Source organism: Aptenodytes forsteri, unplaced genomic scaffold (assembly GCF_000699145.1).
Source record: "Aptenodytes forsteri isolate BGI_AS27 unplaced genomic scaffold, ASM69914v1 Scaffold129, whole genome shotgun sequence".
NCBI lineage: Eukaryota > Metazoa > Chordata > Aves > Sphenisciformes > Spheniscidae > Aptenodytes > Aptenodytes forsteri.
This window is the reverse complement of record NW_008795033.1, coordinates 349794-376294: the sequence shown is the minus strand read 5'-3', so window position 1 is coordinate 376294 and position 26501 is coordinate 349794. Positions and strand designations below refer to the sequence as shown.

Genomic DNA, 26501 nt, shown 5'->3' with positions numbered 1-26501 from the left:
TGATGCCTAAACATGTTATCTGTTCTCCCTGAAAAATGTGATTTGAACATCATAAAGAGGTTTTCATTACCACTAACCTTAAAAGGCAGGATCACCGTACTTTTATCCTAAATTCTCTTATTTGGATTGAGTTCAGAATACCTGTGTTGCCATAGTAGCATGAATAACACTTACATTCACAACAGACTCCTTGAATTTGATGTGAAGCCTGTAATTAGAAAGTGCAATGATGGCATCCTCTGCTCGTCCTACATACTCCGTACTCTCGCCATGAAGTTCAATGAACGGGACCTTCAGAACAGCAAGAAAAACCTTTCAGAAACCATTTACCAAAAATATGTACCTCCTGTAAGCATACACTCAAGCACACAACATCATAAAATCAAAATGAAACACTGCTGAGAATTCAGCCTAGCTATTACTGCTAAGAAGGAAAGTCTTGGGTAAGGTTGGTTCAGAGGTTAATTGTAGCCTTTTTTAAAAATGATTCCCCATTTTCTCTTAATTTTCCTGAGTAGTAAGTGCTTGGTCAGGGAAAACAATGAATTTTTATGAAAAACCTGAGCAAAATACCCTCACATTTTGGCAAGCATTCTGACCAACCCCTTGACTTATGCTCTTGCTCCTTACTTAATGGAGAGTGGCATTTCCATAATGCTATTAAATTCATCCTAAAGTAGGCAAAACATAAGATGAATAATCTTCTATGCTATTGGTCCCCAATATTCACTAAGCAAGCTCAGGCAACCAGCTTGGACTGAATACCTAAGTGCTACACAGCTGAAGTCAGTTGGACAAATCATACTTTTTGCTTCGTATTTCCCACTGCAATTATGAAAATGCATGACCTGCTGCTGTTTTATAAAGTTAGAAAACCTGCAGTCGTGTTACACTGCACATAAAAATTGCAACTGTTTAATTAAAAATGTGACTTAAGCCAAATTTATCTGAGCTGGGTGAAAAGTGTAAATGCTCAACTTGAAAATAATCTGCTTTTACACCAACTTAGCTTAAATCAATTAAAAATATTTTCTATTAAAATGAAACAAACTACCTCTTCAGTTGATATAAGAGTGTCTACATGGATAAATCATTTGAACTAAATTGGTTTCCAAAGGAACTTTGGAAAATTAAGAAACCAAAAAATATCCATTTTGTGCGACTCTTGGCTTCTCAGTAACAAGAAGTAATGGAAGTATTTAACTAGCTTAGTGTTATTTTTTTAAAAAAACAAAGTTCTAAACTATGGGACAAAACCTAGCACTTGAAATTACTACACAAGTAATGGCTATATTTTTCAGACACTCTAAGGAGTCTCTTGTAATACAACGCACAAGTTCTCTGTCCTACCAACAGTACACGAGTATTTAAAAAGAAAATGTGTTTCTCCTATTACTGTGTTCAACTGCGAATGAAAATTCTACGGGAGATGCCAGAGAATACATAGGTCAACTAGAGATACTGTGATCTTAACTGGCAAGGAGCAGCGTGGTGATTACCTGAAGGTTCTCATCCTCTCGGATCAGCTGCTTCCTGGGAAAAATCTGATTAGCCTGGATGCATTCAAGGCTGTGCTGAGTCTCTTCATCCTGAGAAACAAAGCGTTACAGTTAACTTCAGCACTGTCACTTGCTGCCTTCTTCACCACATACCAAGCTATCAATGACCAATGAAAAGCTCAAACAGGATGAAGCGTTTAGAGAATTCAGGTATCAGTAACTTGTTGAAGTTACTAAACTTTCAAAGACAAGCACTCAAACAACTAAATATGATATGAGAAACAGGTTTCCTTCCTGCAGCCTGATTAATAAAGTCATAAAAAAGAAAAGGCAGACTTGCAATAGTATTAGGAAAAAAGCACTAGCCTAGCGCTACACTTAAAATTCAACAACCCCACGTCAACATTAATTCTCTAATGTTTGCGTCTATTCTGCTCTGTTACAGACCCTACAAAACCCCTTTTGCTTACCATGACAGGCCCTGGATAGGAGGAGAAATCCTCGTCTTTACTCACAATACTTTGAGGCTCTTCTTCACTTACTATTAAAATCTAGAAAACCAGAAAAGCACAATGATGAAGTTAAATCAATTTTCTTTTGGGAAATAAATACAAATTAACTTTTAAAGACTGAGACTTCAGCTGTTGGAAAATTGCAAGCAAACAGTAATTACAAAAAGATGAAATCCATATAAACTAACTCTCCTGCGAAACAAAGTTGTTTCAAAATGTGTCTGGCTCCTTTTGTTCATTCTGAAAAGTCATCTTTGAATGTACTGCTGGGAGAATACTCGTCTGAATGCAGCCATTAGACCACTGTTTACATAATTTAAATTAAACGTCCACCCTTCTAGATCAACCTGAATTTTCGCCCAAGTCATTTGCAGATGGTGATTCACAAATACATAGGTTATAAAACCAAAGGGATCAACGTGATCATTTAGTCTGATCTGTTATGTAACACAGGTTGTCGGATCCTCCTGAAGTAATCTTGTTTCAACTATGGCATATGAGTTAGAACTCATATACAGACAGAATGCCTCATTTTATAGTTATGACTCATTTTCTATGTCCATGGATGTATCAAAACATCCATTTTCTTGCACCGACCTTTCCAAGAGCTCCAGATCACTATACACTAGCAACTTGCTCTCTCCACTATCTAACAACCCCCCGATCTTTTATCATCTGCAAATTTTCTGGAAATATTAAAGAGCATACAGTCTTGAAGTTTATGCAACTGACCCTATTAGGAACTTAATGATTGAAGTGAATACAGGAGTTACAATTTGATTTTGAGATTTATCTTATATTCAAATTTTTAAATTCAGGTAGGTTCTTCATGTTTAAAAAAAAAGGATTCATTCAGGTATTTTACGGGTTTTGCAGTCTACAGCACATAAAAGATACAAACAAAAATATCAGTCGAGTTCAGTCAGTTCTCAGTTCATATGTCACCTTACTTATAAATATATTTCAAATTATCGGTGTTGTGGTTGACAGAGAAAACCACTCCAAATCCATCAGCTCACACGCACATCACCACTGCAGGAAGCGCTAACGACATCCTGTATATTGTACAGAATATTTACAAAGGGAAAAGGAGCAGCAGATGCACATATTCTGAAACTAAAACATCCCACTGTCTAAAAACGATCAATGAGAAGAAAGCATTAGACTGTCCCCAAAACCTCTGTTAAACAGGAGCATCACAATAAACAAAATGCCTCTATGTCCCTGGAGTAGGGGAGAAACAGCATAGAAGCTTGCAAGTTGGTTCAAAATTGCACAGCTTGCAGAAGGACGTTGTATGTGTGTGTGTATATATATAAAAAAGGAGGAAATTATGAGCAGAATCGAGCAAAAAAATAAAACACCACCCCCCCCCCCCCCTGCCACTAATTCACTAAAAATTAATGCAAAAAGTAGATACAAAATCCCAATTTTAAACAAACAAGAAAAACAAAAGCTAGAAGACTTGATAGAAGTCTGAATCTATCAACTATGGAAACTGATAAGGAAAAATAAAAAACCAGCACAGAAAATTCCACGCCTGCAAGAACAATGGAGAGTAGGAGCATTCTTTTAAGTTACCAGAAACGAAGGAAATCGAGAAATGCTATCTACCAACAGCAAGATGAAGATAGTATTATTGTTAGTATTGGTCTAAAAAAGTCAGAATTATTTAACATTTTTGTTTCAAAAGAAGCAGGAGAAGAAGGATGGTTCATATGTAACCCATGCTGTAACTGATGAGAATATTCAAAGAATCACAATGATTAAAGCTAAAAAGGCCATAAATTCATCAGGTTTGATCTTTAATATATCAGAGGCCATAAAAGTCCAGCCCTTGTATTCAAAACAAGAGCATGTGCTTGGTTCCAGCATGACTTGGTATTTTACGTACGTTGTGTTTGAGTATGCTTATCTTCCAAAACCACGTCTACTCTTGACTTGAAGATACCAAGAAAGGAGGGGTTCAGCAGCTCTCTCAAATGCATCTGGTTTCAGTTTCTAACCTTTGGTTCTCACTGTATGTTTTTCAGATTACGTGATGCACCATTCTCCTTGATGTACAAGGCTTAAAAAATGAGCCTCCTGCTCAATCAAATTTAAAATGATGGCTGGCTAAGCAACAGGCTTATTTGTCCAACCAACCTCTATCTTACAGCTCATCCGTCAAGAAAGGCACAGACTGGATTAACCTTGCAGTATATCCTGATATAATGAAGACTAATGATTCAAGGGAAGATGGGTTTAAAAACTGTAAGGTTTACACAAATCTCCTTCTCCATCCTTAAAACAATTATAAGCTTACACATTCAGCTATCAGGTCTACAGCCAGCCCGAAGAGCGATGAAGAGTTAGGGCATATTTATATGCGGACACCTCGGTTACCGTTTCTGTAGGCTGCTGGAGGCAGGCTGTTGGCACGACTGCCTTCTGCAACCAACTGCCTCTTCACCAGTGCCAATTCTGCTCTTCCAGAATAGCAGCCACTGTTAAAGTCATTAAGACCAAACATTTCCAGATCAATTCATCTAGACAATTTATGTACAACTTGAACAAAGCTTTAAACATTAATAGTAAAGCCTTCTGAATATAAAAAATACCTTGCTATTTCAGAAAATTCCTTCAACTTCAAGCACAATTATCAAAGAAACACCGACCTAATTAAAAAGATGAGCTTTATTACAAATCTGAAGCACACTTAGTATCACTGATGAAAAAGTTTTAATGTATTAGGCACTGTGCTGTAACAAAATTGTTCTTTTATACTTCAGATTGATTAGATATATTTATTTTTAAAGCTTACTATATAACCATCTACATACCAATAAAAACACTATTAGCTTAGAAAATCAGGTCTTTTAAAATTTCTTACAGCTGTGCACCTAAAATCCAGCATAAACCATCAGCAAAGACTGTCCAAATTACTGCAGAACAAGTTTCTTATTCTAATTGCTGCATTCAGCTGCAAAACAGCTTCTATTATAATGCTGTGGCTTTTCACATGAATGTGAGAATCTTCCTTTCTAAGGCAAATTTTGGGAAAGCTGTGTGAAAAAATATGGCAGTTTCAGTTTTAATCAGGATTATCAGATATAAACTGTGATGTTGCTAAGATAAACAGTACAAGAACTTATAAGACTGGTTCTAAAACAAGTAGTTTGCACGCTCACACTGCTTCTAGGTATTAGAGAAATACTTCATCAACTTAACTACCACAACACAAAAGTACTTCTAAAAATTGCTGGCAAAAGTAGCAAGAAACATTGAATTGTTAGAATGAAGTTCACTGATCTGATGGACAGTGAATATACCGAAAGAAATAATTCATTTCCCATCACATCAACAAGATGATCCCACTCCCTTCATGGTCTCATGATCACTGGACTGAGCACAAGGGAAAGGAAACACACCACTGGGACCAGGGACGGGGACCACACACTATTCTCAGTAGCAGCCCATACTGAGACTGCGTGAATTAACTCTGAAACCACGCTTTCGATCTCCATTTCTTTCTATACCAAAGCTTTCTAATCCATTTCCATCCATACCTTTAGCAAACTCTTCCAGGTTAGTCATGTGAATAGAAAAAGGATCACAGTGCTTGTGTGACACCTAGTACAGGGATTTCTGACCCTCACTTTTAAGAGCACTGCCTTAGAAGTGAGAACAAGAACATTCCTCATATTGCCAACTCCAACAAGCCACCCTGTTGAATTTTACCCATGATAATTAACACACTGTGCTACTCTGAAGGACAGCTTGATACAAAGGGAGACTAGCACAAACTGGCTGAAGAAATCTATTCTCAAGTTGACCCATACCATTTTTCTTTTGATTAGTTGCAGAATGGAATCCGATTCCTCGTTTTGTTTAACTGCAGCTGGCAAATAATCAGCTCGTCCATGACAGTAAAAACCTTCTCCCAGAAATGAAATGGAAATGTTCAAATACAGCTTAGATAATAACTGACCAAGAAAACATTTTCATAAAAAGCACCCTCAAATTCAGACTCCTACTTATAAATAGGATCACATATATATATAGTAGGTAGCTTATACATAGTGTAGTGAAACTTGTTTTTGTTGTTAGAAATAGTATTTTTTGTCAGGACTGAGGCCAAAAAAGGTTATGTTATCAATTTACTGTGCTGCCCTTTCAACTATAGTTTCACGTATATTAAATTACACCAAAAAAGAGGTTAGTCTTGTTAATTCTCCATCCTTATGTTCTGCTTGAAAGGATAGAATGATTAGTAAAGGTTGTAACCTCAGACTCTGTTCAGCCAGTACGGGAACATCTTAATTACCTTTCATTTCAGATGTGCCTTCTGGTCTAAATTATGTACATAATTAAAAGTACGGGAACATCTTAATTACCTTTCATTTCAGATGTGCCTTCTGGTCTAAAATATGTACATAATTAAGACTAGCAATAAACATCTGTTTGCCAGTGATTCTAAACAAAAAAGATTATATAAATAAAGGATCATTTAAATTCACATATATTTAAATGTAGTTGGACTTACAGCAAGAGAGAAGAAAAATTGGAGGGAAAAATAGGAAAAAGGAAGTACCCAAGCGTTTCACCTTGTTCCCCTGCCTTCCCTGTCCAGATCCTGAATTCCATTTATTTTATTATCAAAATCAAATTGAGTTGACCCTCAGTCTCAAAACATAGCTATTTAAACGCTGTGTCACAGTTGCCCTGTAAGTTTTAGATAGGAATCCAAAGGCTTTGACAAAGAAGCCTTAGAAAATTTGAGAATGAAATATTCAAGAACGCGATCTAGCTTTAGCAAAAGACGCTTCTGTTACAAACTGAAAACACTTCTTCCCTTTTCGCAGGTGGAAGGAAATTATTCTGAGATAAGGATAAACACTTAGTTTCCCACATTTCAATCCCTGACAGCAAGGTTTCCCCTCTTTCCTGGCACCACGTGTAGAAGTAACTGAATAGCTTTCAAAAGTATTTACTGGGGAAGTAGCTAACAATATGAGCATTTGCATATTACTCAGGAATAGGAGCAGGATAGACAAAGACTCATGTTTGAAGACTGTGTACAACTAAGAATCAGAAGTCTTTTTTTTTTTAATAATTAAAGGTTGTAAATTCCAACTCGGTAAAATACTGATTGTTGTCTAACATCTTGGAAAACGCTTTATTTAATTAAGAGAGTAATCAATGGTAACTGTAGAATGCACCTTCATCAGGTAGCTCGTCTTACCAAAACAATACAAGTAGCTTACCAAAGAATAAGATAATAAAACAGTCCTCTTTGTCCCAGAAAGTTTCAAACGATACTCTTCCAATACTTCACATTGGCAACTGTCTAGCAACTAGCAACTTATACAAGAAACTCAACTGTTACGTTAATTTGTAAAGAAGAAGCTAGCAACTTATACAAGAAACTCAACTGTTACGTTAATTTGTCTTAATTAAAGAAGAAAAGTAAAAAGTACTAACTACTATGTAAGTTGTAACTACCGAGATCTCAATATGTCCAAAGAGGGAATTCAACGATTGGATTCTGATGGGGACACGTGTGCTGGTTAAGGCCTCTTTTCTGGTAAGAAACAGTCCAGAAATCGTGGCCGCGAAGCAATTCAAATTTTTTTTAAACTTCTTTGGTACACAGAAGCGGGGGGGAATTACTTAGCAATACAGGCTACAGGAGAGCTCTTTTATAGACGATCTAACTGGTTTTGTACTGATCTTCAAAAGTGTTTTTTAATTTTATGCTAAAACTAGCTTTTTTCCCTCCCAAGAAAGCAGATGAAGACCTCCAAACAGTGGTTACTGCCTAAGTACTTTTGGACAAAGCTGCAAAAAGCCAAGGTGAACGGCAATGCTCATATGATACCATTCCTCCCAAGCCCTATCTTTTTGACTTTCCAAGTGCCGTACAAACAATTACTTCCTCAAAAATACATTTAAGTATTGGGTTGCAAATACATATTGGGCAAAAAAATTATATGGAGAAAATATCAGATTTGCTTCATTCCTACGCAGTCATTTCAGTAGGTATTCACAGGCGTCTTCTATAGCATCTGAATGACTGCCGGGACACAAAGTTCTATACTAAAATACCCAAACCCTAAAATTGAAGTTCCAGACTAAAACCAACCATTCCTAAAGCATGCAAGCAGCCAAACTGATGGAATATCACTCCCTTGTACCCAATGTACCAGAAGATTTACTCTTCACAATAACTTGGAAGCCATCCCAATAGCATGCTGCACGCGTACGTGCCTGGAAAGTCTAACTTCTATAAACATATAATCCTGCTGCTAGAAATAGTTTGCTTGTACTCTGATGTGCCACAACTAGTGATAATTTTCACATTCTGGTCCATTAAAAAAAAAAAAATATCTACTTTGCATTTATTGTGTCCTTTAGTTTATGGTTTATGACAGGGAAAAAATAAAAAATACTTTCAGTACACAAACAAGGATGTATAATTTTAGGACTGATGTAGTAGAAAGAAGTACTTTGAAAAGTACAAACTTAGATGCATCAAGCAAAAGAAGTTCTAGTATTTCACACAGTGGGCACACTTTAGGGGAATCTCATACGTATCTACATTCAGCTGTTATTTAAAAAAGCTGTGACATTAGGATGCTCCGCTTTAACAGAAAACACCCTATGAACGGTCACAGCTGTTAAAAACCTCAGCTCATCGTGAATTACAATTTTGTAAAATAGTTTCTAAAAGCAACATTTGGTTACCTGCAACAGAGGTCAACATTTTTTTTTATTTTAAAATATCTCTCAACCAACAAGCCAAATGCCAATCCCAATAGCTTTATGGGTTGGTAATTAAATATGGCACACAAAGCAGAAAGGACACAGTTTTACTTTGCGGTACCAGCTTGATCACGCAACAAGTTCAACTTCACAGCTGCTTAGTTGTACAAAGTCACCTTTGATGAGAATACTTAGCAAGTTTATTAAACAAACAAACAAACAAATTCTATGAAGGCAGCCTACGCAACTCTAGAACGACTCTTCAGAGGGAGTTTTCTGGCCACATCCTTGCTTTTAAAAAGGCAAGATACACATTTAGGGTAGCAGGAGGTAGACTTATTTTGTGTGTTTTAGGTCCAAGAAAAAAAACCCTTCACAAAATCTGCAACAAGCTTTTTATTGAATTTAATGAGGTTTGGAAGAAGCCACTGAATTTCAAGAGTTTTATAGAGAAGTTTCAAAACAGGAGAAAAATGTTCCAATATAAGCGTTAATAATTCCGCTTTATTCCTGCCAGTATTCAGAAAACACTTCATGACACACTCATCAGCATTCCTCTTGCAAGCCTGCTAGTCACAGATAAGCACCTCGAATGTTATCACTTCCTTAGTCAACAACTTGTGCCAAAATAAAAAAAAAAAGCTGACTGTAAGAAGAAACATCGCTATCAAGTCTACTACCATCTCAAAACCAGTAATTACTTAAGGGAGGAGCAATCCCAAGTACTGGCGTATAACCATTTAATTAATACAGCTAAGCACATTTAAGTTTGCTGCCCCTGAGGAGGGCGAGGCAGCCTCCCCCCCCCGCCGTGTACTCCCACCATTTCCTTTGCATTAGCTCTTCTGTTTGATCCACAAAGAATATATTCAGCACCGTTAGGAAAGCAAGGGGTAGAAGATGGAAAAGGGAACAGGACCGTTTCTTTCAGTAAATCCTACCAAGTCAAAATGTGCCTAGTAAAGGAGTTGGCTTTGCGCTGTCTTTCTTATTAGGCTGTCACATTCTCATAGCTGGGTTGGTTTAGACTTTTTTTTTTTAAATTTAAGCACAGGTGCTGAAGGACATATTAACATTGTCCAATTTAAACACATAAGAAGTCATTCTGCTATAGGGCTCCAGTACTTAAGGTGATGTGAACAGGAACACAAACTGAGCTGCTGCTTTGAGCCATCCTCTTAGGATGCTTCTCAGTTGACTATTTTGGGAACTTGGGCATCAGGTGAACACTTGAACTAGCACATAGGCCTTGTCTCCATTGTTTTTTCTTGGAAGATGCTATGGAGGAGTAGCGTAGTGGGATGATATATCAATCATATTGTAATAGCGAGACACATGTAATAATATAATTGCGGGGGGAAATTCAGACTAATGGTTGAGCACTGCAACAGGTTTCCAAGCTGTAGAACCTCCATCCCTGGAGATATTCCAAAGCTGACCAGCCCTCGAGCAACCGGATCCAACGTCAAAGTTGGCCCTACAACACCTACAAGGGTGTCAGACTACATGACCTCCAATCTAAATTATACCATGAGTCTGTGACAATGTTTTTCTTGACATTTATTTAAACAAATCATTGGCAAATAGTTAGGAAAAACGCTCTTGAGAAGTTTTAATAAACATGTTTGTTTAATCGGAAGATTGGAAAGTAGTCACTTCAGTTTCTTAGCTGAAAGGCTGTATCTAGCAAGGAGAGAAGAGGTATGATTTGATAAGCATAAAGCGAAATGACAGAAGGGAAGAAGAGCTGTGGAAAAAAACAAATCCAAGTTTTCCCTAGCCACAGACAAAGCTATCCTCATAAAGATGTAGACAAACAAAACCAAAACGGAACTTTCTTCTGGTAACTGACTATTTTGAAGGTGTATTTTTTCCTCCCTCTGCTGAAATACGGCATTTCTGCATTGGTTATGCCACACCATGTCACAACCTTAATATTATGCAAGTGCAGCTTCTGATTAAGAGTTCTCCATTTCTGTTTACATTTCTAACTTCGCAATATTACTGTTCCCATAGAACCTAGCTCTGCAGTGACTGAACCTCCTCTTGCACCATGTTACCGCACGCTTACCATTTCACCACCTTTTTGTTTGGCTGCTTTCTGCTCAGCTTTAGCTCACATATTGGTTATAGATTGCTATAAACTTCTACTGGATTTTAGCTTGCTCTCCCCTAAAACTATTTTTACCCTATTCTTAGTGTGCTAAGGAATAGGAACAAAGTACTACTATCAGCTACCTACCACTTGGGGTGATGCGGTCAGCTTGTGGCTGAGCTAAAAACCACAGAGGGGATGCAAGCATTGGGACTGCTACCCTGAATACAGTTCCTCCCGAGGCTGGGTAGCGCAAGGTTACTGCTTTATAGAAAGTTTTCAAACATGTACACAGAGAAGGAGCAATGTTGATATTCAAGGAGGTATTTTCTTGTTTATACTGCCACATGTCTTCTCCTCTATCATACACTTCCCCAGATTAAGTTACATAATTTCCAGCTTGGAAAGCAGTTGAATATGAAGCATACGCATTGATACTCAAACGCACGGCAGAATAAGCAGAGATCAACAGCCATACCAAATATCTCACTTTCCCGTAACGCAGATGGGAAGTGTCCTATGTAAGAGCATTTTGAAACCGTCTTACTCCATTTTCAATTCTACCTGTGCTTCTATGAGTGAAGAATAAAATTAATTATAAGAGTCCAAAGCATCAAAAAAGTTTTGTCAACATCTGTCACTGCACTGAGTCATACATCAACGGTAGGCAATTTATTTTCCCATGGAACCCTTTATAGGTAGGCATACTAGTTTCCTTCATCTTCCCACTCAGAAGAGACATTAATATGTTTTTAAAGCAGTTTGATTAAGCTGATTATCTTTGCATACTAGTTAAAAAGATCACTTCTCTTACACTCTTCAAAAATTAAGTGCAGAAGCAACAGTTCAAAGCGAAAACAAAAAACATCTCAAGCAGTAAGCAAAGGTTGAAATGGCAAAAGAATGCAGTAGGCAAGGCAGTAAGAGAACTGCTGAGACTGGGGCTATCTAATAGCTAATGGTAGTAAAGAAAAATTTAATCTTGCATTAAGAAAGGTCCATTTTTCCATAATTTATGTAAAGAATACAAATCAGTGAAACTTTAGGTGGGATTATAGTATTAATTATTCCAATAGAGTTTTTTTAGGAAAGTGTTTCTGAATAAAAGATTATGTATCAGTATTCTCCTTCATTGATCTCAAAACAACCCAAGTCAAAAGACCACAGCAATCTTGAAACCAAAATCTGAAGAAAATGACACTTTTTCCTTACAAGATCTCAGGTTTTCTTTTCTTTGAATTCCTTCTTCATTTGGATAAAACCCCAAGATCAAAATGCTGCAGTTGTTCATGCATAAGCCAGGATACAATTTACCCATCAGACATCTTCTGATGAACCACTGGAAGTTTAAAGCTCAAATTAAGAACCCATTCTATCATTTTCCTTTTATTTCAATTAGTCTGTAGTCCTCAATTTTATGTGCATGACAGACAAGTAACATCTACCAAGAAGGACCAACGAGCTACACAGATCAGTCTGAACTGTAGAGAGATCTGCAAGGATGGGATGTGAATCCAGTAGTTATATCTGAAAGCTGACAGGACACAGAACAGTGACCAGGGCCTGAGCTGGTGGAAACTCAGTAGACTTGTGCAGGTTCTAAGCTAGAAAGGTGACCAAGTGTGCCGCGGAGGGGATATTATGTCAAAAGGTAACCAAAGAGCCATGAAAAGTAGGGCAATATTGGATTGAAGTTATGAAACAGAAAAAGCAAAGGAGCAAGAGTGAGACTGGGCAGCAAAAGTTTCCCTTTGAAATGGCAGATTAGAGTAAGAAGGGAATCATTTGCTCCTCATACTTCCCATTTTCCACTAAGGTCCTCACAGCCCATTTGCCATGAGTCACACTCCCTCACTTACTTCTTCCTTTCTAGAAGAAAGGCAACAGACAGGGATAAAGAGGTTGTTAATCAAAGCCTCAAAGGTTTTACTTATCCTCCCAAAACTCCTATTCATCCCCCTTCCCTCCTCCAGTAACATTTTGCTTTACATCAGTCCGTTCTGTTAACCGAATGAGTACTGGCACAGAGGCAGCTGCTGTTCCAGGAGAGCGGCATTACACAATGCCCATCAATACAATACATGTTGTATTTTATTGACAGTCTATGCAACACTAGAGAGCTCTACAAGTAAATAAAAGAAAGTTTTGAAAATAGGGAGAACTAAGAAGCAAATACAATTTGAAGACTCCATCAGAGTTTCAAGTTATACTCCCATGAGATTTTTTTTTCTTCCCCATTGAACTACTTTAGGACAACATACATGCAGTTACAGCTATTAGCTCCTAAGTGTGTAAGTTGACCTCATTTTCACCACACTTTGTCTGGCACAAAGCTTTTAAAACCTCTAACAAAACACCACTCAATGATTTTGTCATAAGACAACTTTATTGAAATACCAAGTACCTGCTATGAATAAACATTTATTTCTCAATGCATTAAGTAGGTTAAGTTATTATAAGGTGTCCATAACAGGAAGCTCAGCCCCCCACAGAGGCTCAGAGCAACAGCACTGACCAGCTACACAGCTAGGAACAGGCAGGACACAAAAGTCTGTTTTCTGTTATCAAGGCCTATAATGAGACATCACTTTCTTTTATTGCACACCTTGCACAATGCAATTCTGGACTACAGTTTTAATCCATTAATTCTTAAATTGCATTGATGAAACCTGTTCTGTCAAGGAGGCCATTTGGGTAGGATGCATATCCACCTTCACTGCCTTCATCTAGGAACAGAAGGCCATTTGAGAGGCTCAGTGTTCAATGACTTACACTGGACTACATTACACAAGTGTGAAAGTTAATAATTTCAAATGGCCTAACACTAGCACTTGGTAAAATTGTAGCACACTCCAAAAATGCTTTTTTAATGTGACACTTAAGGTGTTTTTGCTTTAAAATAGACTACATTTGCATTCCCTGAACCATGGTGAGCCATCAGAAAGGGTACTGCTCCAATACCCCTCCCCAAGAAAATGCTCCCCCCTTCCTAATCTTACACCAACTCTGACATTTCAGACTCTGCATGACATAATCCAACTCTAGATGTGAGACAAAACTAATCCAGAAAGAAGTCAGATTATGGAACCACTACTCTACAGCATTGTATATGTTGTTTGCTGCCAGAGCAGATGCTGATAAAAAGCATAGCCTGAAAGCAACTGCATGACATTTAGAATTTAAAGAATTTGAGGCAGCTTAAGAATCACTTCAACACCTGCAGAAGTGACATTTTCTTTACAGAACTAGTCAATCAGCTTGCTTATCTCAAACTACCTACATATTTATTTCTCAAAGCATTAAGTAGGCTCAGTTTAAATGGCAGAGTTTACAGTTCAAATACCAATTACCCTCAAAAAGCCCTGATCTGCATTAGAGCTATTAAGCATACAACTGTATCCTGCACCAACAGGAACTGAAGGTGTCTTTAGGTATAGTACACAGCAATGATATTTCTGCCAGCACCCGCAAACTCAGGCATGAAGAGCTAGTCTTTTCCAACCAACCATGGCAAGGGATAAGTATGTTTGATCGCAGCATTAGTACTACTGTTTATTTACAGTATAAAATAGTAAGTGAATTCAATACAAGAAAAACGTTGAGTTCGGGTATTTCTTTATTAGTACATGCAAAACAATCCTGGTCACAACTGAATCAAGTAATCATATTGAAAGAGCTGACCTAGGTAGAGAGACAGCTTTATTTAGTCACAAGAGACCCCTTTTTATGAACTGACCACCTAAATGTCACATTTCAGGAGTTAAATCAAGGATCAGGCTAGCTTTTCTAGGATCATGAACAGCTGTTTTCTAGAGAGCAGTCCAAATACTTGTTTGGGCATCATCCACAAGACTGCCAAGACATCAACAGCACTCACTGTTCAACCAGCCACTTAATATGTGTAAATACTGTAAGGCAAAAGTCAAATTATGAAGAGATAAAACCATGGGTGCTTCTGCATGATAAGGAGACCAGCAAGAGCTGGGTAAGGAAACACCAGCAGCTTAAGTGAGTATAAGGAATTTTCTGCTAGCTCCTATTTAGACAGCAAGTTCCAGTTTAAAGCCAGACACATGATTTACCAGGACAGGTTACTGCCTTCCTTACATTTGAGCAGCTAATCCCTTCCAGACTAGAAAAAACAGGTTATTGCATCAATCCGCTTCCAGTTTCAACTTCTCCAAACTTTCAGCGGTATGCTCTGTTGCTAGTCAAGTTTTCCACAGAAGGAGAGAAGACTCACACTAGCATTGCCCTTCAGCTGGGCACAGCAGTGAAGAGCTTAGGCTCCCGATATGTATTAAGACACACGCAGAACTCGGATGCCTTCCCCAGTTAAGGAGGCTTCCTATATTTAGATCACAAGGGACAAACTGGTTTGGCTAATATACCAGCACACTGCCTCCAAGAAACCTGCTATTTGACATCCTTTCTTTGGCCAGGTGATTCAATTCACTAAAGCTAGGAGAAAAAGCAGGAAGAGCAAATACCTTTTCTCCTATAGTTAAATCACTTCAGTATCTTCCAAATATTAAGACAGTTGTTTATTCCCATCTTGTTCCGCTCATGGAAAGTCACAGTTCCTTTCAGGAGCAGGAAGTGTAAATGGCAAAATACTACTTTCCATTTGCAAGTTGCACTTAAGACCTGGAGATGGGACTCCACAACTAAAATAAAAGGCAAGCAAAGAAAGGTAGTCTTAAAAAGGGTCCTACAAACACATGCAGGAAAAGGACACTGAGCCGTCTGCACATCAAACTACAGTGAGGAGCTCTGAACAGCCAAGACTGCATCTTGCCTGCGAGCAATATGGATTTAAATACCAAGGATTTAAGCAGCATTTGTACATTGCCCTTCTTTGATGTGGGAGGCAGGAGGCACAGTAAGATATGCAAGACTACTTAAGATCACCTAAAGAAATTTGAAGCTAGTTATGGAAATTGAAACACATTAAGACTAGTTTTGAAGATCAATTACATATGAGTATCTAGTATTAAGTAGAGAGGTCTTCAATAGACTAGTTAATTTTGTCACAATGCAAAATTTATTCCTCTCAAGGCACAACAGTGGTATTTTCAAACCAGTTGGCTCTATTATGTAAATTTTTTTAGCTTATTTATTTTTAAGTCCAGGAGCCCTCCAGCTACTAAACTGAGGTAGTATACTATGCAACGATCTTGTTCAAATCTTGAACATGTCAAAGGCAAGAACAATTACGATTTCTAAAGTCATGTTTCCAGATTACCCAGGGAGGCTGAGTTCAGTCATAACTCCCTAAAATCTTTTTTCTATGTAACAACTTCCATAATGCTGAAAGTATACATGCTTGTCAGTTTACACTGAAGTTGAACAGACATTCAGAGCCAGGAAAGAATTCACTTGGATTAGCAGGATATGCTTATTCTGAAAAACTAAACAGCATGAAGCCAAAGTTAAATATATTTAGGCATTTCAGAGAGGTACCAAAGAAGGTTTTGTGGTTGTTTTTAAGGCACATAGGTATATCAAAACACTGAGTTTCAGTTAGAGTTGAAATTAAGTTCTGCAATATACTGCAACTCTGCTAGTGAAACAAGGTTTGACATATCTGCAGCTAATATTTACTAGCCACAGTCTGTCCCCTCTCCCCCCCTACATTTAAAGTTAAAAATCCATTGACCTAAATGTTCAAGCTTCCTTAGGAGGATACCAGCAGATACTTGCCTTATGCAGAAAATGGAATCAATCCTATATGGTAACTGTATCTCCTTTGAAATCACTGTTTCAATGGCAACATCAACAACAGGAATTAGTTTCTCTAGGGAACGTGAAGATTTAGGTCTGGATTTCCTACCTGCTCACTTAAATCAACCCACGCTAAGTTCTATATAGCTGATTAGTTTTTACCAAAAAGAGGTATTACTCCAGTATCCTATTTTATACTAAATGCCCTTTACTAATTTGTCATGTTTTTTTTAATGCAAGATAGTAACAAGTGTCTGTATGTACAGGCAAATGCATGCCTACAGCAATTCAACACTAGAAGCACTTAATCTACAGCAAGCTTTGTTTCTAGTGTTGAATTGTTGTAGGCATGCATTTGCCTGTCTATACAGACCCTTATGTTCTGGTGAACTCTAATGGGACTATCCAGAACACTCTTCCCCAAAATTTGCTTTAGTGCAGATTCATTCAAGTCAGGCAAACCCTGATTTAAAACCTCTCTCACTTATTTTCCCTACAGAAACTCATTCATATTGGTAGATGTAACAAAACCTGAGAAGGAAGAGCACTAATAATACAAAGAACCTAAGTCATTTAAGTGATTTATCCTTTAGAGAACATTCACTCCTTCCCTGTGTGACACAAAACAAACCTAGTTTTCTAAAAAAGACTTGGTTGTAATTAAGAGAAATCATTTTAAAGAGAAAAGTTTGGACTCTTCAGCAAGTTACTGAAACACAATGCATACACATCTTTCCCACAGGCGTTGTAGAAGTGAGTGCAGTTCAACAGCTAATTCTGTTACTGATGCATCAGGTAAGGTAATTTTTATTTTAAATATGGTTTGATCCCAGAGTTTAAAGAAAATGTACATCAGCATGCAGGAAACTTCAGTTATCCACTTGAATTTTGCTTTGCATTTGAATTGTTATCAGCCAGCAAGACTTAACCTTCCTTTAAAGAAATATAAAAAAGATTTATAACCATCCTTACAGTAAATTTAGCATGTCCCCTTCAAGTTGTATTTTATAAAGACATGCAAGAACATGCGCATATTAGTCCATGAGCTTGTGTAAAGATATGAAAATAGCACAACCTACATTTCTAACACTTCAGTGCTTACCTGTGACTTGCAGATATCAAGCTTCAATTAAATGCACAGAAGTAGCATTTCACAGTAAAAAATAAGATCAACTAAATTACTGTTATTCTTTGACTTTCAATTTGAAGTACCCTCTGGTAACCAACTTAGCAGCAAAACCAAGTCTGTACTTACTGAACATGAACTCAGAGATGTCCATCTTAAACACATGAGGATAAAATACCCAAAATACTGCATTCGCTTAGATTCAAAAAGCAAATCAGGAAAGGTTTGACAAAAAAGTAGATACAACATAAATAAGGAACAATAAGAGGTTTAGTACTTGAGTTTTGGGTGCTAATTTACTGCTTTGCTCCTGATAAAATTAAATGGCAAAAAAACCCTGACCTCAACTGACAACATCATTTCATGAGGCATGAGCAGGATGAAGCTGCTGACAATGTATGAACACAATACTGAAACTCGGTTTGCTCAGGTACTCAAGAATCTCCTTAAAGATCTTATGAGGTGTCAACCAAAAAAGGGCAGGAATTTCTTTCCTTCCAGCAGCTAGAAAAATAAAAGCTGCCTGCAGTAAAGCTTGCCATCAGGTCCAGGAGGACTGAACTTCACAGAAAGCATTCCTTCTGAAAGAGACTCAAATTCAACACCAGAGATTTCTGTGCTGTTAACAGTCACAGGAACGAGATTCAATATCCAATTACAGAAAAGCCAGTTACTTCTGCCCCTTTAAGTCCAAAGGGGAAAGTATAAAGAACTACACATGCAAAAAAATTCAGAACAATTTGGGTTGAATGGGACAACTGAACATCAATTAGTCCAAGCCCCTACTTGACACAGTTCCAATTAGACCAAGTTGCTCAAAGACTTGTCCAGCCAAGGTTTGAGTATCTCCAAGCATATTCATTCTAGACAACCTGTTCCAGTATTAAGGTTGGAATCTTAATTAAGTTCAGAAAAATACTCAAAGGCAAAGGAAGCCTTCACACTGAGCAAAAACAGGGAAAACAACAAGGATAAGAACAATGTTCAGAGTACTTAAGTCTACCTCACTTTTATTGTAAGCCTTATTTCAAGAGGTTATGCAGTTGGTGTAACAAATCTACATGTGAAGACCAATCTAAGAAGCAAATGCTCAGAGCTGAGATGAAAAAGCATTTGCAATTTAGATAAATAACAGTTCACTGTAGGAACCACCTCAGTATTCAGGCCTTCTATTTCTGAAAGAGCTTGCATACAGTTTTGTACATCTAGATTCAAGTGCCAAGAAATGGCCAAACGCCTTTCCCGGATGAAAGATTACATTTTTATGTAGGAAAGCTTACTTGGCAAGCTTAAATTAGTCCGCCAACCAAGTACAAGGATCCAAGGTATATACATTTTATTAAAAGTACCCCATCTGTGTCATTAGCCTGGAAATACAACATCTCTGCATCAGTTTCAGGTCCAGCTGACAGAACTGTTTTGAAAGTCTTCCCTGACAGTAGAGGCTTCCAGAATAACCAGTGAAATCCATGAAGCAGCACTTACAGCTGAACTCATGTTCAGTCTGAACAACTTAAAGCTTGACATAAACTGAAGATGTTCTTTTTTCCAGTTACCATTACTACAGGTGCTGAAAAACAGATCTTCCAAGAACAGGTAAGAAACACGGCCTGTTTTGGTATTTTACTACTTTAGATACAACAGCTCAAGAAGTCAGAGCACTGGTGTGTAAGTGCTGCAGTAAGGGAGAAGACCCTTGACAGGGCAGGCATGCTTTGGTGATGGATTTTTGGACTAGGAGTTAAGGTTGTTACAGGAAGTTGCACAATAAAGTAAACAAGGGAGGCAAAGCTGACAGCCTGAAACCCATGTATTAGTGACACAGCAGATATTTTCACTACTTGCACACCATGGAAATCAACTTGTAATTGCATCTTAAAATGTCTATATATAAAAAGCACAGAGTGAAGAATTGCACATTAGGAAATGCAAGGACTATGATCACCTGTGAAGCTTTAGTTCAGCTTCTCTTGGAATATGTATGACCCCTAATTCCCTTCTCCATCCTCTCGTTCCCATAAACCCCGCCCTCACGCAGTGAACTAGGTCGACAATACTCCCTGAACCCAGAACTCTTCATTATATTCATTTTTATTAAACCTTGTAGTCAGTGTGGAGTTCTGAATCAAGTCAATCTTTTCTACACTGCTCATTTTATAGCACCTCTTCTGCTAAAGATCCACCATGCTTACCAGTTTTCACACGGTCCCATATGGTTAAGTGGTAGTAATGTATTTTTAAAAGGTTGAAAAACTAACCATAGTAACAGTTCAAGGCATCAGAAGGATCTTCTAGTTCTGGTACCCAGAACAGATGTCTAAAGTCTAGTTCTTCAAATACTCCCAATTTTTATAGTATTCTGCTCTGTATTTGGGAAATACAACTCTACTAGCTGGGGGTCTGAGCTGCAGAGGTGAGCACTCAGGCCTGGAGATGTATATTTAACACCAAAACCATAACTCTGCACACACCTGTAGAAGTTTCCAGTAACTTACTAGCCAGCACCACAATCCACAACAGGGCAGGAACACATCTAGTTCTCCAGGATAGCAGCTACCTGACTCACCAGACCACCACCTAGAACTTCTTCCCAGATAAAGTCACTATTCCCTCACCCAGTGCTTCTACAAATACCAGGTAATTTAAGATCTTATTGGGCCACCTGGAAGTTCTGGATTTCTTCAGGCATCCAAGGCTACTGCAGCCTCTGCTTAAAGTGACCTCAGTTGTTACCTGTGGGGATGAACTACTGATGCCAGTGCACTCACAGCAACAGTCAAAGGATCAGACTGGTTTTTAATGCATTTGAATATCCAATCATCATTCCTCCCACAAACAGCTTAATCTGATTATATTAGTTTATTGGCTCAATTGCACAGCACAGATAAACCTCTTTCGGAGGGAGATGAACTCCCTGGCTAGCCTTCAGAATAGAACAGTACTCACATTTGGTATAGTAGCTTGATCAACAGCCACAGCCATATTTATCAGGAAGCCTAGGTCATCAAGGACTCACATTAGAGCCAAAATGAGTCAATATACCTAATTCCCATAGCCTCCTTTAAAATGGTCAGCCCTAAAGCTAGGGGTAGAGTTCTCTAGTTTTATTATTTTGAACATAATGTTAGTGAAAATCCCTTAGCAAATTAGGTAATCTTTCTCCCCTTTAGAGTTTTCTTGCAAACTAGCACTTTAAGTTGACAAAACTGCATACATGGGGGGAAGAGTGCATGACGCTAACATTTAAGGGATATTCAAATTTTACACATGTTCAAGCTACATTAATGCTAAAACTAGAAACCCCACAAGGTTCAACAGGCTCTCGTACCAAAATTTTTATTCAAATCAGGAACGGTGTCCCTCACCAAGATGCTTTTCCCCCCATACACTTTCATTGCTGCAGGTCCCCCAATTTATTTGTTGGGCTGCCACACCTGCCCTGAAGCACTGCAATGCTGGGCTAGACATCACCTTTTGTACAGCCATTTAATCAGGTGCAGCCTCCACACTAAGGAAAACCTTCATCAGGCTTTGGGCACTAGTTATTTCTCCAACAACTTCAGAAGCAGGCTATTTTCTTTAAACCATTAAAGAAAAAGCCATTAAATTAGTTTTAAAGTCAGTACATGTAATACACCACATGCCACCTGCCTCTGTGAGGCATCACTGCCATGCTTAAACTTTGTCTGCCATAGCTTTAACTCTTGTTTATCTTATCAAAAGGATGTCAGAAGTCTTACGCAAGTTCACCTCTAACATACTCATTATCCTCTTATGAGTGAATGAAATTGAGTTAATGAATAACACAGTAGGAATTATTTCATTATCCCCATGGTGAAAGAGAGCCATCTAATTCTTGGATATGTCGTCAGACTTGAGAAGCAGCCAGTGATACTTACTCAGGCTTCCAGTGCTCAATCAACTGCTACACCAGTGGTGTTCATAGTGAAAGGCTTGCAGACTGCACCGACAGCTTAAGCAAGACTACCAGTGCATGAAGCAAAGCTACTCTGAGAGCAGCCTTAGGAAGAATTAAAGCAGCAAGAGTGAAGAACTGAAGCCTGTCATTTTGCTTCCACAGAAGGGAGGACAGGAGGCAGAGGTTTTTAGCAGCATACGTTTCATGTGTAGACCTTGCACAGGGATGGAAATCAATGCAGTAATAGCATGTCAGCTCTTCACATTTTCCTCTTGCCTTACCTCTGCTTTTACGGAGTCTCAACCCCACCTGTCTCTGGTACTACCTTAAGTCAACCTGCCTATTGAACTCCATCAGAAACCCAAGACACTTAAAGGGAAATCTGAAGCAAGGTATAGATCCTTCATCAGTCATTGGCAAGTCTGTCTTCTGGCATTCAAGGCTACCTCACTTCCACTTTTAGTTAAACTAATGCTTTTCACTATGGAACATGATGCCTTATGACTTGAAGTAGATATTCACTCCCCTGTGAAAAACACACCCATCTCCTGCTAGTATGGGCAGGAAGGAGGACAACTGCAAGAAAGACTCCCTCAGCCTACCAAAGTCCTCCTTACAGGTCATCAAGACATTTGCCTGCAATAAAAAAACTGCTTTAGATTGCCTGAAGAGTTTGTATGTTTAAAAAACTCTAGTTCTGCCAAGGCAGTTTAAGACCATGTTTAGAGAGATGATATTTTACTCATTTCAAAACTATGAAAGTCCATCCTCATTGATATCAGGACAGCTATGCTAGGCAGTGCCCTTCAGACAGTTTGACTCTTGGGATACATGTTCCTTCCTGTCCAGAACACCCCCATACTTCCTTTAAATTACACAGTCAGGAGCAAGCTCAGAGACAAGAAAGCAGCAGACATTTGAACAGTTCTTACCAATCCATTACAGAAGCCTGCAAGTATTACTTACCAGGTATTTCCCTCTAAAAACTTGACTGATGAGGAATAAACTAGAACACAAGCAAGCTAAAAACTTAAGAAAAAACAGAAAGCCTGGGAGACCAAAGCTAGAAGATGGACTTCTCGTGCAAATGGAAAGACAGAACCGTCTTCCTGACACATCATACCCAGTGAGAACCCAATGCAAGCTTTGCAAGCTGTTTTCTCTACATGGACTGCAGAAACTGAGACGCATTCTCTTTTGAGGGAGTCAGATTTTCCCATAACCTGCAGCTTGCAGTCACTTCTGAACAGCCATGCATTACTGAGCTGCATAACGCATCAAAAGCAAAGGATAATTGTACCATACTCCAAATCATACTGAAAGAAACACTCTTCAAGCCTAGCATGTGCTGTTCTGTCATTCTCACATGAGTGTGCACATGTAAGATGTATTCATATTCAAGTCCTGGCATCACAGTTACTCTGTCAAGAACACAATGCTGAAGTATTTTTAGAATGGTTCTGTTAACGCAATAGCTATCTTCTATAATGCTGTTAAGCTATCCTAGACTCTAAAACCACTATTGTTCTATAAGCATTCAGCTTAAATTCTTCAATAATTGCTCAAAACACCTATCTTTAAAATACAATACTAATCCCATAGCAGTATCTGTAAAACTGATGGAAAATTCAGTAAGATAATCTATCAAAAGTTGGTATACTAGTATATAGTATACTTGGCTAGTATGTAGCATGTGTATATGTATACACTTTTCTTCTATTATTCTAGAAGCTTCTGAACTGGTATGGAACAGCATCAACACCCAGCTCTGCCAAACAGCATCTCCCTGCATGTGAAGAGCATCTGTGTGCAGGCACTGCCTGAGCCTTTGAGTCATCATCTCCACACAAGCACTTACTGCCAAGCAGAAAGTCTTGAGGTGCTTACCCAGCAGTTAGTGCCCCATTCACCTAGCAGCTGATCAGCAGAGCATACAGCTGTGCTTCAGCCTACAGAGCTGGAAAACAGTGCCTAAAAGTAAACACAATAACACAGAATGAGGTGAGAAACAAGTTTTTGAGACGGTATGCAATTTAAGAGGGTAACAGGATAGAACCGATGCCCTCACTTGTGAGGCTGGAAGCCTTAACAATTCCGACTTGTACTGTGATATTGCTTTAAGTTTAATCACGTGCTTACATTCCCCACTGAGTCAGAGCTGTCCTTACACAAGGCATCAAGACAAAGTTCTTCAGAGCTTTTCAGTGGGGTCTTAAGAGGCTGTATCTAAACTATTTCTACAGCAGTGTGGGTTAACCAAGTTTTCACGCCAAGAAAACTGCCAAAGTCATCCACAGCCAAAAGAGATTAACCTTTACTGGAAGCAGCCTTAGTGCCATGTCCACACCAGCTGCGCACAAAAATGCCCTTGAGACCTTTAGTAAGATTCTTCTCATCTAAAGCCAGATTTTGTGTATGACCTTGTCACTTTTTAAAAAGGCCCACACTCTATACTTAGTGATCAGTTCTTACCTATTTTGGACACCCACTTCAGGAGACAGACACATGCTTGATTCAGCTGTGTGTTTGGTGGGAAGACAGGACAGCAATATCCAAGTGTCCTTAACTCTGCAGTTTCCAGCTTAAATACATCTAGACAGAATCACTAGAAGGAAGTAAACAATGTCATCCAGGCTGTCTGTGGAAGCATCAGTAATTAGAAAACATATGTGCACACTGCACTTTGGTGTTCAAATGCAAAGAACAAGCAGCTCACCAGACATTCCCTGTATTAACATAACAAACAGCTGTTATTCTCAACTGCTGTAAAGCCACTGTAATTCTTCCTACAGATCCCAAGCTTTTTGCTAGCATTAAGTAGCTGCCTAAGTGAGAGTCAGTTATAAGACATTCTATCACCACCACTACTTTCTCAAAGCTTAAAAATTAAATCAAGGATTCCACCACTGGAATTTTTGTTACCAGGAAGTTGCAATAATGCTTATTACATTATGGTTATTGGTTTGTTCTCCCAATATGATAACTCAATCAGTTCAATGCTTTGAGTTAATTATTATTGCTTAACTAAGGTAAATGCAAACAGAAACACGAAAAGCATGAAATAAACAGTAGGAAACCAAGCTCAACTACTTAAACTGAATACTTCATGATCACCTGCAGGTCTCAGGGACATTCTCACATAGCTCTAATATGCATGAGAAATTTAAAGCCATGATGATTACAGCTTCAGAAAATGGCCACATGAAAATTATACAGCAAGGTAAAGACAGACTTTTTGCTGTATCTAGACCCTTGGGATTAGCAGTGAAGATAGGTTTATCATAATGTATAAAAAAACTAAAACCTGGACGCAATATTTCCAGGATATTCTGTCAGACTTCGATTCTCTCAACAATAAAGCATAAATAAGCATGAATGATTTTCTGGAGAGTCCACCAAAGCCCCAGAGATACTGGCTTTCCAGAGCTGCTTCTGCATCAATCAAAAAGTACCTTCAGTCATACTCTTCTCTCATTCGATTGAAGGAAAGGAGACACAGCATCAAGGATTTGATGGAAGGCAGCAGTAAGATTCAGCCCTGGCACAGCCTTATTTTACAGAAGGGCTGCCAGTTGCCAGAGACATTTCACTGACTTATGCTGATGAGGCTGAACTTGGAACTGTTCAAACAAGTACCTTGTTTGAAGTTGCCAGTATGAGATGTTCAGCCTATAGATGAAAGCCTTTGAACTTAGACAGTGGAAGTGACTTCTACAAAACAATGCGCTTCACTCAGCAAGAGCAGCATGCTCATAAAATAAGTGAATAGACAACTAGAATGAGTGATTCAAGTGCCAGTCTTCATGAGACTGGCCAGGACAAAGTGCTTTCTGTTTCTACCTTCGAGATCTTGACAAATCAAAAATAGATTAAATGTGCTAGCAGACTAGCTTCTACCTCAGACTGATACACGATCTCATGGAAGAGATCTGCCAATACTCTGAAGTAACTTACACCAGAGCAAACACGGCAATGCATATGTTCCATTTTCCTTGTAAGAAGTTTGAAGCAAATCATGCCTTTTCAGCATTACAGTAAGCTGACAGGTAATCATTTTGCTTATAGTCAACATAAAATAAAACCTCAGAAATAAGAGCTAGAGGTCCTAACTGTATACACATTAAACATTAATAAATTTTTAGTCTTGTTAGAGCCAGGAGGAATATCTGCTTGAGTACAGTTACCAATGAAGGCTTTACATCTCTAGGAACAAGCTGTGAAATACATACATTTGTTTTGTACGTTTTTCATTTAACCTTGCTAAGTTCACCAGCATTATTTTTTGCAGCTCTGACAAAAACAGAGTTACTGAATAACTTTCCAGTATGAAGTTTCAGTGTATTAGTTCTCACTACTGAATTAAATACATAGCCACCTTAACATCCACAAATCTAATAACCCACTACTCCATAAACCACAAGGACTAAGCACATTTTATCTGTGGAAAACACACAAGCATTTATCAAGTAACATATCAAATCTTACCACAAATACTAAACAAAAACCAGCAATTCAACTGTTTCAGTTAACAATTAATAGTTCTGAGAAAAAGGAATACATCTGCTCCTACTTCCTGCATAAATCTCAAGTACAACGCAAGTAGCACCACAGGTACACAACCCAGTGCCAGACAGCAGTAGAGGCAAACCCTAGGAGAGCTGCATGCTCTGCAGGCGACACTTTCAAACTCAGTTTGACTGAGATAGAGCAGTTCCAGGCGTTGCATTTTTGAGAGAGAGTCTGGAACCAGTAGCAATGGCTACCCTTTCAGCATTTAGGCCTTGCTGTACCAGAAGTTCCGGCCAACACCCCAGTGCTGTAAGGCAGACGGTATCCTCAGCTCCAGAGTCGCATGATCCAAAGCAGCCCTATTACTCTGTAC

General features: G+C 38.5%; 1 protein-coding gene across 1 annotated transcript in view; it reads right to left on the bottom strand.

The window, feature by feature from the left end:
* MTMR3 (myotubularin related protein 3) overlaps window positions 1-26501 on the bottom strand; it is an 83661-nt gene that overhangs the window by 44557 nt on the left and 12603 nt on the right. Inside the window, 4 exon segments of the mRNA XM_009276353.2 lie at window positions 175-291; window positions 1500-1589; window positions 1970-2050; window positions 7258-7336. Coding sequence (XP_009274628.1) covers window positions 175-291; window positions 1500-1589; window positions 1970-1972 — 210 coding nt within the window. The 5' untranslated portion in view covers window positions 1973-2050; window positions 7258-7336.